The following is an 18,200-nucleotide window of genomic DNA, read 5'->3' on the forward strand; positions in this document are numbered from 1 at the left end:
CGTAGTTCGACGAGGAGACCTGCGTTCCGCGCGTCATGGCACTTGGAGGAACAATCGAAGCGCGCGCGTGCCGGTGTTGGGGTCCGCATAGGAGAGCGGAGGAGCCGCGCGGGGTCTTCACGCCTCTGTCCGGGTCCCGTCGGGTGAGAAACGGAGAGCTACTCGGCTCCGCACCGCTGCTGATGCTGCGGCCACGCAACTCAGCGTCGGTTTTGTTTACAGCGCAGCGTCAATCTGACCCCCTTAAAGGGCCCGCCGCCGCTTCTCCTCCGGCGGGCGCGCGCATCCTTTTGTTTAGGAGATGAGAGCGCGTGGAGAGACTTTACCGTCACTCCACAGGAGCACCCATGCTCGGGTCATCCTAGCAGTGAATCCTATTCAGATCAACCGCTCGTATGAACCACTTTGTTTAAAACTGTTTCCTTATGGAGAAATAGTGACCCCAGCTGGCCGAGTGGAGGTACTGCAGGTGTGTCTTTGTTCCTTTGTTCCTGACTCTTTTATTGAACGCTGCATCATATCATTATTCCTCCTTATTTTATGAAGCTTTTTTATCAAAGCACGTGCATTATTTTATTCATATGAATTATCTACACAAATGTTTGCCAATGACATAATAATCTACATATGCAAATCTGATCAACACAGCAAGGAACTTCTCTTTTTTTGTGTATTTAAGGAAAATCTGCCAATGGGGTCAGAACTTTTGACTTATTTTGACGGGGTCTGCTACTGCAGTGTTTTATACCCCAAATTCAATGGATGGAGGTTTGGGTCCAAAAACACGTCACATCACATCGTTGAAAAAAACACCACAGCTCTGAGGAGCAAATGCTTTACATTTTAATCTCAGTTCAGTTTTGAAAGAGGCTTTGATTTCCATTTTTGTGAGAGGACACTGAACATGTATCACTGTATTATTATAATGTGAAAACAAATCTTTAATATGATCTCAACTAGATTTTTAGCTGCTTCAGAACAAATTCAAATGTTTTCCATGGTGTAAAACTTTCCGCAGACTTCTTTTGTTTTCCTGCTAGATTTTAAAATAAATGCACAAACGAAAAGCCCTCACAGTGAAACTGCACGGGAACATGAGCACAGGTAGTTCTGACAGGTGTCTTCACTTTTCGGCTAACCGACCCTCTTGAAAAACACCACCTCATGTCTGAATCCTGCAGAACGAACTGCTTTTGGAACAGGTGCGGACAAAACAGATGATCTCATTTTTGCATCTTATATGGCTCCGCCTGCAGACAGCCGTCTGGCGCCACAATGGAGAGAAGGATATGGTTAATTTAAAAAAAAGGTTTGGTTCCACATAGACGGTTGCTTTGTCCTCCTCTGTGCACGCTCTCTGCTGCAGATAGACGCTCTGAGATGCAACATTTCTCCAAAACAGCTCAATCCTCTGATTTCACAGTTTCTGAGTTTCTGCTCCCGCCTCACATACAAACTGCCCTTTAGAAAATAATGCTCTGATGCTACCAGACCCACCACGTCTCACCTGGATACGTTTGAGCTGAACACCCTTAAGGCACACGAGGATAAACTCTAAAAATCCTCACAGAAAATCTGAGGTTCAAACTGAAATCCCTCCTGCTGGGATGTGACTGTTATCTGGACACAGACCTCAAACCGAACTGTAAAACTGACAAATGAGCCTCTGCTTCAGAGCTGCTCTAAAAAAAAAAAAAACAAATCAATCTGTTGGATATTTTCCCTCCTTTTGGTTGAAACGGTTCAAGAAACGATTGTTTCTTTGTGCTTGACAAGTTCTTCTCAACGCTGGCTGGGATGTGAGGATTTGATGTCTTCCTTTAAAAAATGCAGCAGGAATGAAATATTCATCCTGGACTCGGCTCAATGACTTTCTCTTATGTTGATGTTGCGTCTTTATGTACGGTACACTCACTGCCTGCAGTTGTGATGCTTTTCAAAGGCAAAACTCTGGTGTCTAAGATCTGGTCTAAGGCTAAGAAACAGGCATTTCTGTTATTTTTAGATCAATGTTTGTAGATTAAAAACATATATGGAATTTAACACAAAAATAAAACAAAGTGTTTTCAAAGCCTCGAGAAAGTCTGCCCTTTTGAAGGATTAATGCATCTTTAAAAATTTCATTAAACCCTTCAGGGACAGGTAACTCCAGGCCTCATTCCTGCATGATTTCCAAGATTCCATGCTCTGGCATGTTCTAATTGGCTGAACACATCTGAATCAGGTAATCAGATATGAGTTTGGATGTTTGGAAATCATGCTGACACACTGGCCCTCGAGGCCTGGAGTTGCCCATCCCTGCTTTAAATTCCCATCCATCCTGCAGGACTTTCAAGTTCTAGTAAACAACATCCGTCTCTGCTGTCTGGTGGTCACTGCTCCAGAGGGTGTTTAACTGCTGCCTGAAGGACTTTTTCCCAATGACATCTTAGTGGAGTGCTGGACATGGACTGCTACTTTAGAATGGTTCTAGATTGTTGTGAGCTGGAATGTTCTGCAGGAAAGGTTAGTCTGGTTTTCCCCTCACCCTTATCCTTCTGAGGGGTCTGGCAAATGTCAGAGAACATTTCTCTAATGGTATGTGCACACTGGGCTCAGAAACTCGTGTTCAAGTGGCTCCTTCCAATGAAAAGTCTTTGCTTGGTTGCAGCACTGCTTGCTGCTGATTACCTGGACCAGGTGTATTCATTCAATTAGAACCTGGAGACATCTGATTGAGTCAATTAGCTTGCAGGGCTTCAAGGGCAGGAAAACAGTTAGGGTGGTAGATCTCGAGGACCAGGAATGAGCAGCCCTGGTCTATCGTATTGTTTCAGTTACGCACTATTGCCATTCTCTAAAATTTCTAAAAATTTACATTAGAACTTGGCTAAAAAAAGTGAGCACAGAAGGAAGAAACAGTAATGAAACAATTCAAAATACTTCAGCATCAGCGAAGCAAGTGCAGCCGAGCGCTGCAGCGACGAGCATCAGCTCTGCCTCTCCATCTCGCTGTTTCAGAGTGTCTGCCACTGCACAGCAAACCCTGTCTGACCTTGGAGTTGATTAACCTAAAAATGATCCAGCGCAGTATTTTCTCTGGAAAGAAACACTTTTTGTAGTTTCTGAAACCAAAATGGACCCTGGTGAGAACATTCAGTAAAAAGTGATGCTGCAGACTGTTTCCATGGAGACAGATCATCACAATCTGATTTAGACTCAGTGAATTCTCCTTTTTATGGTTTTATTTACACATTGGGTTTGAGCATGGATTGAGTTTGTATTGTGAGAGTTTTGATAAATGCGTCTTTAATATATCAAAAAATAACGACGTGTGCACCCCCACCCCCCACTAAGAATAGAGCAATAGCCCCCCAGCTACACTCCTCTGGAGCCAGATCTGCTTAGACCTTAATAAAAATAGATCACACAGAAGCAAGAGCTCAGCATGCAGTTTCTCAGTGGGCTCTGTTTCTAAAATGCTTTTGTCCCATCAGGCTATTTGGGGAAGCACAGGAATCCTTTTACTCTGAAAATATTTTATTTATAGCAAAAATATGGATGGAGGCCAACAGGAGTAAAGCAGACAAGTCTCTTTGCGCTGTTCAAAAGTTTTTATTTTATTTGAGCATATATTTAAATATGTCGCTCTCACGAACCTCAAAACGTTTTAGAAGATTAGACTGAAGGGAAGCATCTCTGCATCTATGATGCTCTCTGCTCGTGAAAATCTGCTCTGCTGGTTCTAGCTTTGTTTGAGAGCTGGGGGATGTTGGAGGATCAGACACAAACGGACCTCTTCGGTAATGAAGGGATGGTTTCTGTTTAAATTCATCCTCCAAACAGAAAAGATGATGAGGATCTTGTCGGTGAAAGCTCTGCTGGAACGGGGCTGTGGCCTCAGGTCTTTAGGCCAGGACGAGATCCGGCAGCAGGTTGTTTAGGACCATGGGGAGGTGAGGGGGGAGCAGATGAGCAGAACGCGCGCCGGTCCCGGCAAGGATGAGGCTCGTTCAGGTCCAGCACGTTGTGGAGTCCCGGAGCTTGTTCCCGACAGGATGAAGACTCACTGCGCGCGTGGAATCGAAAGGGAATGAAGATGAAGATTAGAGTGGTAATTAGGAAATGAAATGCTGGAGCGTCACGCGCGTCAGTGCAGAGCAGTTTGCGGCGGCGCTGCGCCGGTTTGTTTTTACGCAACAAGCCAGTAAAACTCTTACGCTTTGGGCTGTAAACATGACCCGCAGCTGTGTGTGTGTGTGTGGGGGGGGGGGGGGGGGGGGGCGTTTCTGCGCCGCCTCAGTTTTGACAATTTCAGTTTTCATACTGGAGATTTAGAATTTTTTTTAGATTTTCACAGTAAAAGGCTCTTAGGACTTCTCCAACCCTGCTCCACTAAATGCTGTGACCTTCTTCTCATGTCTCTCCAGTGCCAAGGGGTCGGTGGCATCCTGGTGGTTACCATGGTTACAAGCTTCATAGTGATGTACAGCAGCAGCATCTCCAAAGATGGGTCACCTCCACGATCACCGCTGTCCTCTCCACGCTGGAACCCCCCCGTTTCAGCCACAAGTAGGGCAGCTCTGATGGGGTACACCAGCGTCATGGATCGCAAGGTAAACCAAGAACATCTCATAGAGGAGAACATCCATGCATTCAGACAGAGGAAGTCACTGCCAGAAATGTACCTTTAACCCTTGTGCTATCTTAGATGACCCCACCCTTGCATTGAGGTGTTCTCCCTACCATGACAAAGGTGGATAAAGGTGGAAAGATTTCATGTAATCCATGGACACCAGTGAAGATCACAAATCATTGAAGAAAAAAGGTTCAGAGCACTGTCTAGTGGGTCTAGATGACCCAACTCCCAATGCTAAAGTACCTAGGATAGCACAAGGGTTACGTAGAGAAGCTTTACTCTGCATTCACATCCTGCTGGTATTTGAGCTTAAACATGAAGTATATGGACCCTCAGCAGAAATGGTTGAGTCTCAGACTTAAAGACGTGGTGCTACAGAAAGATTTCCCACGGCAGTGAAACTCTCCTGGAAATGCTGCCCATTTGGGAGCAGTTTAGCTGTAAACAAGAAGAAAAAGAATCATGAAGACAATAAACCTCCAGTCTCGTTTGCTCTCTTACAATCCAAAGGTTTCTGCACCCCCTTAATGCACCCTCTTTTTGACGTCTCTGACCTTTTGTTTGATTCACGGTTATTCAGATTCACACGTTGGGATGTTTTTTTGGGGGCACTAACTCTTATTGGTTCACTTTTTAACTTAACTTTTAACTTTTTGCATTCACACAGTTCAGAGCTGAAACAGAACTTGATCTGCAACAGAGTTTAAATGATATATTTATCACATCCTGTCAAATGAAGTGCACTGCGAAAAAATAAACTCATGCTTTCAATTTCATTTGTGAGATTTGTCACCTGGAAAACCAGAGTGCTACAAGCAGCTCAGATATGTTTTATTATAGAATAAATATATCTTTATATCTATAAGTAGGGTTTATGTCAATCATTACATTGTGTACATCTAAAAAATGATATTTCAGACTAAATCAAATATATATGGATGCTTCTTTTTTTTTCAAAGCAGAACCATCTTTTTCTCTCTATCCATTCATCCATAAATCTTCTAAGCACACTAAATCTCTTTTAAGGTCAGGGGGTTGCTGGAGCCAACCTTCATGCCCTTTGGAACATCTGGAGCTTCTGCTTTGGTCGGTTAATCCCTCCTTGTGAAAGCACCAAATAGACGTTCTTGCTTAAGATTTCCTCATTAGTAGTTTTTAATTTGTTTAGATAACATTGAAATACAAAAAACCTTTCTGAGCAGCAGCCGTGATTGTAGAGAGATGGGACAAATTTCCCACCCTGCAAAGCTAGAGATATATCTTTAGGATAAGAGGAATGTTATCTTTCACTAATAACCAGAGCGTTGCACTCATGTTTGGTTGGAGATATATTTGTTTTGCTGCATTCATCTGCTCAGTCTGATCATTTTAAAGCTGACGTACACCAAAAGCTCATTTATTATAGACAAAGGCAGCCGCCATTCCCTCTGTTGTTCCATGGGGGGAGTGTTGTGCAGAGCTGCTGCCCCCTCAGACAAATGTCAGGAGTCATCCATCTGAACAAGTTCTAACTGTGTCATCTCAAAAGAAAGCCTGGCTCTCAGACAGATTCAAGCATAGATTCATCACTGAGAGACTGCAGAAATGCAAATTCCCAGAAACTGCGTTAAAGTTTTATGCCTTCAGAAAGGCTGGAAAATGAGAAGAGTTTGATCCTGTGAGTCGGCTAGACTCTGCTGCTCTGATTTGTGGGCAAATCCTGTTGGCAGTTTTTTCATGTGACTTTAAAAAACAAAAATATGGAGCACATCTTGGTGAAAAAACTTCAGAGACCTGAAGTCCCTCTCCAATCATTTCAAATTCTTCCCGGTGGTCTTTTAATTGTGATTATGCCATTTTTACCCAAAATCAAAAGACCTGTGTTGTTTTCTAGAACATTGTTTCTGCAGAGCGGCAGGAGTTTGTTAGTAATTGGTGCAAGCAAACCCTCTTCCCTTCCCTCCTTGCTGAGAGCTCGGAGCAGGGAGTTTGTGACCCACCCAGCGTCTTTTCTGCATCACAAATACAATCTTTTTCAAACTGTATTTTTTCGTCTGCTCCTGATTCACAACAGAATTGGAAAATACTCAGAAATGCAGTTTTAAGCTTCATTTTTCTTTAAATATGTCCGCCATCATCCGAAAAATGACACCAGAATATGTTAAAAACACAAAAAACAACATTTTCATCAGAGTGGGTCTTTAATAACTTTCGGTTTGTATTTTGTTTAACAACAAATGGGAATAAGATCTGCAGGATCCACATCACGGTTTCATTATTCCCTCTTCATCTTCCTCACCACTGTGATGGTGACTCAAGTTAAAGAGATGTTGACCTTTGAATAAGTGGCAGCAGAATCGATCCGCACCGGCCTTTCTGCGCTCGATTCACAAAGCGTGTCTGAATGGAGATGTGCAGCTGAAAGCTGATTTATCGCGAGTAATCCCAGCAATCCAACAGCTTTTTACGGCCATTGTCCTTCAGAAAACAGGTTATCAGAGAGTTCAAAGCCTCTTCTACCTGCTGAAGATTATAATAAGCAGCATGAGAGACTGCAATAGTATCACTTAAAAAAAAGGAGTTGTTGTTTGTGTTTTTTTTGTCTCACTGCTCCCTTTAGGGGGCGTCTGCTGCATCATCCACACTCATGTCCTCCTTCTCTGCATCCATGAACCTCCTCTTTCCTGGTAGTCCCACCATGACCTCTTCTGTCACACCTACAGAACATCTCAGTCCTGTCTTCCAGCTCTCATCCACGTCCTGAACAACTCCAGACTTCCTCCTCCAAACCACAGCTCCTCCCTCTAGTCTAGAACATGTCATGGACTAGGCCTGCAGAATATACCGCAAATTTATCGTTATCGCAATATCAAGCTCTGCAATATGCATATCGCAAAAGACGGCGAAAATCGTAATAAATCGTAAACCTTAAATGTGTTAATACAACCTTATGGCAGCTTGAAGCATTTAACGAATCAAATAAATCCCTTTATGCATTTGACCAATTGGATGGACGCCTTCACGTTGTTGACCAATTGGATGGAGGCCTATTATGTTAGATGTTTGTCTCCTATGTCGACGAGGGTCATTTGGAGTATAATTTTTAAACTGTTCCAATGAAATAGGAATGATGTTTTTGGTTATTTTGCTATTTGTTTATATACCGCAAATTATACAGTTATCGCAATATTAATCTCTAATATCGCATATCCCGAGTTTTCCTCTTATCGTGCAGCCCTATCATGGACTTTCTCTGGATCTACAAAGACACAAAGCAGCTCCTTCTGTTCTTCTCCAGAAAAATCCTCAGAGTAGATGTTTCACCTGTGTATCTCTAGGTTGGTGCAAGCATAAAGTAGAGGCTTTCCAAGCATCAGGGTGAACAATCAAGACAAACTAAAGTGTTGTGAAAGTTTAGAGGAGATCTGAAGGGCTTTACTCTTGGTGATCTTGTGATGGAGAACTTCTTCTTGAAAGTTTTTTCCGGGGTGACTGCAGCAAGTGTGGGATTGGTAAATGACAGGAACTAAAATTAAGTTGGTAAAAAAGATTTTTCACTCTGCTGCTGCAGTTAAGAGTTTATGTCTGACACATTTAATAAGAATTCATTCATGTTTCATTCACGCATTTTGTATAATAAGTCCAATAAATTTTATATTTTACTTCTTATTCTGATGTTAATATCATTAGAAACCACGAAGGTTTCTAATGATGATGAGCAGGCTCTGCCAGTTGCTGTGTTCAAGTGACAATTTTAAAAAAATGACTCCAAAATCCATGTTTTTTTGTGCGGGAAATCCATTCGCATGTAATAAAATAGAATGCTTTTATTTCACATACTGAAATTTTAAAACAGTTCCCTTTACTGTGGACACATGAGACAGACAAATTGTCACAGTTAGGCAAGCAGGAGGACCTCCAGAGTGTGCTCCTCAAATGCAGAGAGGGCTGTTTAGTAAAGTGCAGGCAGCTGTGATTGCTCCAGAGGGTCACCAGGAGGCTGGGCAAAGTCACAGGCTATGTCCGAAATCCCACCTTAACTCCTATATAGTGCACTATATAGGGCCTTTGCCATTTTGTAGTGCTGTCCGAATCTATAATTCCAAAACAGAGTGCCCTGGAAATTTCCAGAGGTCTCTGCGGAAAACCAGTGCACATCGATGCTCACTAGATCGGCGAATATGAACCACAATGCATTGCGTCCGAACATTTTTTTGCCCAAAAAATGTATTGAAACGTATTGCTTTAATAAACTATCAACATTTTTTTATCTTGAGAAAACAGTGAATTCATAAATAATCATTGCAAAACGCTCAAAAAGATTTTAACTTTGTGAAATTGATGACGTCACTACATTTTTTAAAAAGTAGTGAGCATGGTGTCCATATGGCTTTTAAAATTCAGGGCAGTACATAGTCCCGCATTATACAGTTTTAGTAGTTAGGGGTTAGGGCAGGAATTCCGACAGAGCCACAGCCAGCCAGCACAAAAACCAAGACAAGGAAAGCTAGCGACAAAATGAAATCAAACCAGGAAATCAAAACACAAATTAATACAATTAAAAACAGATAAAAATGTTGAAGAGTAAAGTTGATATTAGAGCTAATTTTGAGTTCAACGCTGTGACAGCTTTGGTAAAGAAACTGTTCCTGAGTCTATTCCTCCGGCAGTTTAGACCTGAAACGTCTGCCAGAAGGCGGCAGGTTGAACAGATGAAACCAGATGTTGTCCTTCAGAATCTTTCTGGTCCTGCTGAGACTCAGTAGGAGTTGAAGATTGAGGTCATTGCAGTTGCTGGTATTTTCAAGAGGTGTTGATCATCTCTGTGCAGCTGGAGTCCCAAACTGGCACGGCATAGGTCAGGGTCTCGATGATGGAACCATAAAAGGTCACCAGCAGGTTTGGGTGGAGTTGCTGCTCCTGAGCACCTTGGGAAGTGTAGCCGCTGCTGTGCCTTTTTGACCAGGGCAGAGTTCCCCAGTCCTACCACTGTTACGTCATCGGCAGATTTGACATTTATGTTCTCTGGGTGGGCGAGTCATGAGTCACACCTCTAGGACTTTTTGGTAGTATTATCCTTTTTCTGTCTTTGACTTTTGTCAGTATTTTGCAGAAACATCAAGCTGTCAGTTCAGGATCTGAATAAGCTGCTTTGTCCTCCAGGACCGACCCTTTTAGTATTTCCCAGAGGCTTTTAACCACAGACATCCACCATCCACCTGCTGTTGTTTGTTCAACAACTGAAATGATTTGCTCCAGAGAAATTGCTGGGGCAGTACTGAAGAGGGAGAAATTTAAAATATCAGTTGTGGAAAATGAAATAACCAAAAGCGTGTGCGTTTTTCAGCAATGCCAGGAAGTGTGTGTTTGTGCAGTCAGGTGAATCATTTGCTCCAACTTCTCTGAAGTTTTCTTGCAGAGAGCCCTTCCTGACAGGAAATTGTTTATTTTGGGGAAATGTGTTGGAAAACGGAAATAAATGTTCCTCTTTGTAGAGAAGCGTTGACTCCCTCCGGCTCTGGGTGGAAGGATCTTTTTACTTTTAGAAAACGTTTGCAGATAGAAATGGTAGCATTTTCACGCAAGAAAAAAATCTGCAGATTCTCCTGTTGTGCAAATGCATGCAAACAAATGATGCTCGGCACAGCAGTCATTCAGTCATCAGGGGTGGAGTTGCAGCTCTCCCTCTGGTAACTGTATATGAAGAGGCACGTCTCCTCCACGTCAGATCCCGATGGAGTGCAAAGTTCAGAAGATTGATGTTCCTCCCTGCTCAGGCTGGAAATAATTCATTCACTTGTTTCTTCACCATTTCCTTACCGCAGCTCTGAAAACTGGATTTAACACAACAGCATAAGTGCCTCGCATCAGCCGTTCAGGCAAAACAATGTCTGCAGCAACAGCAGAGCCACACTGCCACCATCTTTGAATTATCCATTATCCTCAGAGTGAGCTGGATTCGTTATCATAGAGCTCTGTCTAATGCGTGCAGACCCTCAGTGGATGCAGCTCCAAAGCTGTCTGCCTTCATGAAAGTGATCCAGTATCCAAAACCCTGACAGTTAAAGTCTGTGCACCGCTGAAAAAGCATTTGAAAAACGAGACAAAACTTGATCCTAGTTATGACATTGCATCTGGAAGTCAAAGGTTTTGTCATCTTAAAACTAAGGAGTCAGTTCAGACAGCAATGTGTGGGGAAAGGGTGATGCAGCAGGTTGGAAAGGGTGGAGGAAGCTTTCAGGTGCGATGTGTGACCAAAGAATGAAAGGAAAGAAGACGGGGGTGAGACCAGCCACGGTAGAAACAGGAGGCAGAGCTGGAGGTAGCAGAGATGGAGATGTTGAGGTTCTCTTTAGGAGGGACCAGGATGGATCAGGATCTTAAGTCACCTTTAAAGGAGACTTTTAAAGGTGACTTTAAAGGATTTTCACCACCTTTCATTACTGCATCAATGAAATAATTCCATCTATCCATGTGTCTATTATTCATCCATCCATTTCTCCATTTTCGGAATCCATTGAATCCCTTTTCGGGTCCTGTGGTTGCTGGAGCCTATCCCAGCTACTGCAGTAGCTACGGTAAAGCCAGGACATGTCCAGGGGCCTCATTTATAAACGTTGCGTACGCACAAAAGAAGGCGTACGCCACTCTCTACGCAATAGTTGAGATTTATAAAAAGCAAACTTGACGGGAAAATGTGCGGTCCTTCACGCAAGCTCTGACCCAGGCGTACGCACAAAAACGGGTGAAATGAGAAACGGCGACGCCGTCGGCAGATGGAAGAAACACGTTAAAGTGAAAATGACAATACTGCCTCTCAGAAATAACATGAAGACTTCACAAAGCAAGTCTTACAATTAACAGCTAAACAAACACCCGTTGGACCGATCAGCAGTGAAACAAACAAAAACATCAAACGAAAATTACAACAGAAATTCAAATTAACAAATATTTGCAAAAAGAAAAGTGAAATATTTTCTGCAATATTGGCATGTTGTGCAATTCATCCTCATAAATAATATAGTTAACAGAACGAAATAATGTACAAAACTGATAGTCCCGTCAATGTGTCCGTCTGGCGGACCAGATATAGGTGCAATCAGACAGACAGATAGATAGAGAGAGATGCATTAATTGTCCACTAGGGAAAGTTGTTTTCATAGTAAAACATTTCTTCATAAGCTACGGAATTATGGTATTCATGCATATGCCTTTAGTTTGTTTTATTTTTGATGAAACAATGTATGGCGTATGTCTCGACCATTCAGAAAGCAACAAGAAATTACATTTGCGCTGATCAATTTCCCATTTCCACGTCGATTATTACCGACATCTGTAGCTTGTCAGATGTAATTAAATGGAGGGAAATAAAATGCCCCATCACAATGCGTAATGACGCACAATGGCTGATCTAGCGCACTTAGAAGATGTGGCAAATGGAAGAATTCGGAGTGAACGCATCTTTAGACAGCAAGGAGACTTGTTGGCAAACGAGGACGAGTGGCTTATGAGCCGGTTCCCACTTCCTCTGCGGGCTTTTGGGGGTGTGTCACCCGGTGCATCTGGCGCGTCGCTGTCCCCCTGCGCCTCAGTCACCACTCCACTTAAAAGGGATTCCCCAATTATTGCCGCCAGTCTCTCATCAGGAGGGGTCAGCTCCGGTGTCCCCCCCCCCCCCCCCCCCACACACACCCGTGGCAGACACGGGTGTGTGTGTGTGTGGGGGGGTCAGCGCTAGACGTTTTTTTGCCTTGACTTTGATGTCCGACCTTTTCTTTTTTATTTCGGCCACGGTCCGAGGTTGTGAGGCTGCAGCATTTACAGCGTCTGCCGCCGTCTGCCACTCACGTGCCTTTTTGGCATTAGTAAGGCCACACTGTGCCCTCCAAACAACATTATTCTCCTCTTTTCCACCTCGCCAACGATAACTTCTACTTCACATTGAGTGAAGTTACGTTTTTTTGATTTTCTCTCCGTGTTTGGCATGGTTTCGCAATCAATGAATATTCATTTGTGGGCGTTTCATGGACTATTTATGGGCAACTATAGGCGTGTCATGAGGCCGCAAAAGCTGCGCAGCATTTAGAATTGGTTGTGATTTATTAAGAGAAAGATGCGTAGGATGTGTGTGCGCACGGTTTTATAACTCCGAATATTTCTGTGCATACGCACATCCTATGTTTCATCCGTACGCCACTTCTGACGCAAATCCTACGCAATGTTTTATAAATGAGGCCCCAGGGCCTCAAATATTTCAGTCTATGAAAGACAGAATACAGAATACAGAATATATCCATGATTTTAACGAGAAATGCTTGATGAACTAATTTATGCTTCATATAATGATTCTTTAAATAAGCCGATAAAAGCTCATATTTTTTTCCTGCACAGCCTCTGAGGATGCACTGCAAAACTTGTTCCCTGGTCACCAGCTCGGGCCAGCTAACCGGACACAGAAGGGGGGGAGAAATCGATCAGTCTGACTGCGTCATCCGGATGAACGACGCTCCCATCAAAGGGTTCCAGCAGGATGTCGGGCAGCGCACAGACGTGCGGGTTGTGGCCCACTCCAGCCTGCAGAGGGTGCTGCAGAGCAGGCAGCAGCTGCTGAATGGGAGCCAGGTCCTGATCTTCTGGGGGCCAGGCAGCGGCATGAGGCGGGACGGACGGGGCCAGATCTACAACACCCTCAGGCTGATGAGCCAACTGCTGCCCAAACTGAGGCTTTTCGTTATTTCCAGGATCAAGATGCTGAAGTTTGATGAGTCGTTTAAGGAGGAAACCGGCATTGATCGGTAAGGAACACATTTAAACCTTCTTAGCTTGATCTTTGGTATTTTAGTAAATAGGTGTTTGAAAATAGGAACAACCACAAAAAAATCTAGTGATTTTTTTTCTTATCAAGTACTGTAATGTCAAATGTAAATTAGCAGAACACATCGTGTACTCGAGCATGTTTGATTCATTTGAAGACCTCATCAGTAAATCTTAAAGCTAAGACGGTCTTTATAGGAAACACGTCCAAAGCATTCAAGACTAGCAGCAGGGACTTCACAGGAAATGCTCAGAAAAAGGTTTTTTACAGGACGACCAAACAAAATCATGCAGATCTTATGCAAAAGTTGGACTGTTTTTGTTCTTTTTCTGTCAACTTTCAGCTTAAATTCACCCTTTGCAGTAAATGATGGGGAAAACCTACTAGAGGCAGAAATTATGGAAGCTTTTCAATGCTTGTCAGGATAGTTCACTGATCCAAACTTTATATTTGGCTGACCAGTTCTGAACGTCTGAATCATCGTCAGGTACAACAACACTTTGTACTTTGGTCTGGCAAGAAGAAGGCTAAGAACGTATGCTGATAAGTGTTTATGACATTTAGATTGTCGGGAAAATAGTGTGAGAAGCAATTTATATCACCTTAAAAGTTGTTTCCTACATTGTTTACATCCCATAATACTCGACTAAGGTGGCCGTTTTGGTCTAGTTGTTGTGCTCGGAGCATGGAGCCTATTTAGACTGAGGAAACCAAGAGTGAACCAAAGCGCAGTCTGATTGGAAACAAACGAGATCACCCCCACGAAGGATGGGTCAGAGGGTGGTTTCTGGTCCCGGATCAGGGTCCGCTTGGGTGTATTCAGACAGAAAATTTGTTCCGGATTGTTGGGGGAAACGAACTCCGGTTCACTTTAAGTGAACTAAATATGTCCAGTCTGAATACAGCCTAAGATTTAGTTTTAATCTTTACTGTGTCCATTCTATCGAATCATTTCAACCGGTCACAGTGCAGGATGAGCAGCTGTCGCTCTGAAGGAGTGTCTTCTCTTTTGATTACTCTTTCTCACCACAGAAAGACGTCCAACTCGTGGTTGAGCACCGGCTGGTTCACCATGGCCATAGCTTTGGAGCTGTGTGACATGATCAACGTATATGGCATGGTACCTCCTGATTTCTGCAGGTAAAACATTTAACGAGTATAGTGACCCATTTATCCAATCATGTCAACCATTCAAACTATTTTAAACATCTGGTCATCAATGGCAGACCCTTCTATAGCCTATGAGTACATGAGGGGAAATGAAAGTCAGAAAAAGTTCAAACTGACAGCTTATCATGAAACTAAATCAGAAAATCTTACTCCACATGTTGGGTTTGTCCAGTTTAAGCCTTACAGGTGGAAATGGGCTGTCTGTGAGGCAAAACTGGACTAATCAGTACTTTTCTATGGATGACGCTACACTCTGTCCAGTTCTCAGATACAATTTTATTGATTTTTCGATTCGATGTATTCTTTTCACACCCGTCCTGTTGCGTCACCTTGGAGAGCCAAAAGCAGAAAATAATTTTCTTTTGAGTAAATCCAATATCATTAGTAAGTTTAATAACAAAAGCCAGAACATCACAAAAAGGATAAGACGCTCCCGTGATGACAGCAACGAAAGAGATGCTGTAAAAGCAAAAAGCTATATGAGAAAAGGGCAGGCAGCTGTGCCATCTGAGGAGAAGCCACAGCCAACATGCATTGAACAAACCCAAAAACAAACTCTGGGGGGCGATCATAACACATCCCTGTGAGAAACAACTTTCTTTTTTTTTTTATTCACAACTTTAAACGTTAAAGACTCTGCATGCTGACACAAACAGGATGTACTCTCATTTAGGAAGTGCTATTGTAATGTTCATTTTTGACAACATTACTTCTCCCATTGCTGACAAAACCCCGAAGTTCTCAGTGAATCAAATGTGTCTCAGAGATTTTAGCCACAAGCTTAACAGGTCTGTTCAACATTTAGGACCCCTTGAAATGTCACCGATTGTTGTCTTGTTAGGGAACTAGAACATGGAGAACGTGTGAGGCAGAATGAAGGTGATCTGGATGTGACTGAGCACCAGAGGAGTGAGATGCTGCATAATTACCTCCTCTCTTAGCCCAGATTCCACTGATCTCTCTGTTTTCCTGTGTTTGTGTCTTTTTTTTCATCTCCCCGCTGTGACTTGCTTCATCTTCCTCCTCTCCACTCCTGCATCTCCTCCTAATTATCCCAACGCTGCTCCCACGTCTCCGGCTCACACATTCCTTTTCATGCTTTCTTCTTCTGTGAAGATCCTCCTCCCATCTCACCGTGCCGTATCATTACTATGAGCCCTGGGGGCCCGATGAGTGCTCCATGTACCTCTCCCACGAGAGAAGTCGACACGGAAGCCACCACCGCTTCATCACCGAGAAGATGGTGTTTTCAAACTGGGCCAGGACGCTTAACATCCACTTTTACCAGCCGGACTGGGAGCCTGCTGCCACCATGACGGGCGGGAACTTTTCACCCCCAGCCAGATCCGGAAACCCACGGTACAGACCATCGCAGCGTGCGTCAGGAAACCTGTGGACAGTTTCCAGAGAGCAGATTTCCTCTTTGGCCACCGTGAATGTACTAGGCAGCAGAAGGACAGAACAAGCTGTTAGCAGAACGCTTCGCCACTTGGCAGAATGAGATCATCAAGCAGGGGAGGGGATGAAACCTGCTAGAAGCTTGGAAAGTCAAAGAGACTCAGTTAGATGCTGGAATGGCAGAAAGGAGGTTTTCTAAAAATTTTTATCTGAGCCGACACAAAGAAAAAGCTAAAAACAGTAAGAACTGGACTAAGTTTCTTTATTGTCACACTCTTGTAATGTTGACCTGACATGCTTTGACCAAAGAACGCAGAATTCATCAGAAATGTTGGACCCATTTATTATTAAATATGCCCTAAGTCTGTTTTTCCTCATTTCGTCAAAATAAATCTGTGTCAAAAGTTAAAATAAGTTTTTTTATCCTAAAGAACAAAAGTCTGTTTTGACCTCATGCGAAGGCGAAGGCGAAGCTGCAGACTGAAGAACATTCAATTTAGTTTTTATATTCCTCTCCCCCTCAATACGATCTGTTATTATATCTTTTATATTGATTTTAATGTCTTGTAATATATGTAGCCCTTTTTTAATCAATTGGTATTTAAAATTATTTTACTTGATCACTTATCTACAAAAACCATCAGGACACATGTCCCACAATGCATTGTTTTGTAGCCATCAGGGCAGCTTTCAGTCAGTGCAGTACTAAATTTCCAGCTGCGTTCGCTCAGGTTTGCCCCTTGCTCCGCCTCTTTTCTTGTGATATTTTTGTGATGATTGACAGGTGATGTTGAAGCAAAAACAAAAACATACGTCACACACCAGGGGGGTATTCCAGAAAGCAGGTTATGCTAGCTCCCATGGTAAGTTTGAGGCTAAGGAAGTTGATAACCTCAGCTTTCGGTTCCAGAAACAGAGGTATGTTTCAGGGTATGTGAAGTTGCTATAGCAACTCATGCTCCGAACATAACCTGGTCTGGAGAGGTGAAGCAGCATGGCGTGTCCCTTTGAAGATGATTTAGTGGATGAAGAAGCTGAGAATACCTTTTCCACCATGAGAGGGTGATAAGACCACATGGATGTTGGAAAAATAAACTTTTTTACTTTGACCTAACTTAATTATTTGTTTCAGTTAAGATAAATCTTTTTTTTAAGTCAGCTTAAAAAAAACACGTAGTTTTCAGACATTTATTTTTACTTTCATTCAAATGAATTCAATTAAGTAGGTGTAACTTTGGTGCTGCTGTTAGATCAGCACCGCAAAGGATTGTGGGATACCATTCCCTTAGCCTGTCTGGACGGATTTTGGTTTAAGTGTTGGTTTTTGACCAAATGCGTATATAGTACCCCTACTATCTGATATTGTAGTGACAATGATGGAAATTTCTGAATGTTTTTGTTTCGTTCTTTTTATTGTTATAAAAATGAGCATATCTGCCGGCTCAAACTTAGACATATGAGAGTTCAAGAATTATAATTCATTAAGATGGAAAAAATATTAATTGAATTGGAGTAATATGACATTTAGTTAGATAAATATGTAAATATGAGTTGTATAAACAATTATTGAGTTTTATAGATGTAATAAATTAGGTTGAATAAATTTAACTCAATTACTTGTTACCAATAGAAGTAATTCATTTAAGTTGTCAAAATTGGATAAGTTATATATATAGGTGTCACAAGGAAAATGGAAAGCAGAAACTATTTCTTTTGCTGATGCAGCCGTGTTACTTTTTTGATGGACGTATAATCTTCATACGCCGTCATTTAAATCTCCGACTCCGTCTCACTGAAGTATAGCGCTTTTTTTTTTCCACCACGTGTTTCCATGGTGACTCCGGAAATCGGCGATCCATTGAGAATGACTTTATGTACACGCCGTGCACGTGCATTAACACAGGGTTACCAAGTCGAGCGTAATTACGCCAACTCATATCCGGTCTTTTGGAACCGACATAACCAGAGTAAGCAAGTTCAGGCGGATTTCAGCCAGAGTTCAGGATTAAAGTCAGGATAGTTTAAACATGCTTTCTGGAATACCCCCCAGGTGATCTGTGCAGCGTTGCGTCCACATGGGTGATCTCAAACACGCTTATTATTGTGCATCTTGGCTGCACATATTTGGTGTTGCCAATATGAATTTCTATCCTTTTTTTTTTAGCTTTTCTCTGATCTCAGGTATGAGTAACGATTGTTCTGATCAAAACAGCGCCCGTT

The 18,200-nt window shown here is 42.6% G+C and overlaps 2 protein-coding genes across 9 annotated transcripts in view; one reads left to right on the forward strand and one right to left on the reverse strand.

Annotated features, from left to right (window-relative positions):
* slc44a5b (solute carrier family 44 member 5b) overlaps nucleotides 1–199 on the reverse strand; it is a 33,175-nt gene extending 32,976 nt beyond the window's left edge. For 2 of the 3 annotated variants that reach the window (XM_011473830.4, XM_078945731.1), the window contains exon 1: nucleotides 1–130. In XM_011473830.4, coding sequence (XP_011472132.1) covers nucleotides 1–37 — 37 coding nt within the window. In that variant the 5' untranslated portion in view covers nucleotides 38–130. The other variant, XM_004067820.5, reaches the window with a different exon arrangement.
* Nucleotides 11–18,200, forward strand: part of st6galnac5b (ST6 (alpha-N-acetyl-neuraminyl-2,3-beta-galactosyl-1,3)-N-acetylgalactosaminide alpha-2,6-sialyltransferase 5b) — a 24,144-nt gene continuing 5,954 nt past the window's right edge. For 2 of the 6 annotated variants that reach the window (XR_013655513.1, XM_078945733.1), the window contains exons 1-5: nucleotides 302–469; nucleotides 4,410–4,595; nucleotides 12,989–13,392; nucleotides 14,445–14,552; nucleotides 15,699–15,941. Coding sequence is in view for 5 of the 6 variants with exons in the window: in XM_078945733.1 (XP_078801859.1) it covers nucleotides 302–469; nucleotides 4,410–4,595; nucleotides 12,989–13,392; nucleotides 14,445–14,552; nucleotides 15,699–15,941 (1,109 nt within the window). In the remaining variant the exon portion in view is untranslated. Of the gene's footprint in view, nucleotides 144–301; nucleotides 470–2,329; nucleotides 2,506–3,925; nucleotides 4,094–4,409; nucleotides 4,596–12,988; nucleotides 13,393–14,444; nucleotides 14,553–15,698; nucleotides 16,395–18,200 lie in introns of those variants that run through there. The other 4 variants (XM_011473826.3, XM_078945732.1, XM_011473827.4 and 1 more) reach the window with 4 other exon arrangements.

The sequence above is a fragment of the Oryzias latipes genome, chromosome 4 (genome assembly GCF_053564925.1).
Source record: "Oryzias latipes strain Hd-rR chromosome 4, Olatipes_Hd-rR_3.1".
NCBI classification, from domain to species: domain Eukaryota; kingdom Metazoa; phylum Chordata; class Actinopteri; order Beloniformes; family Adrianichthyidae; genus Oryzias; species Oryzias latipes.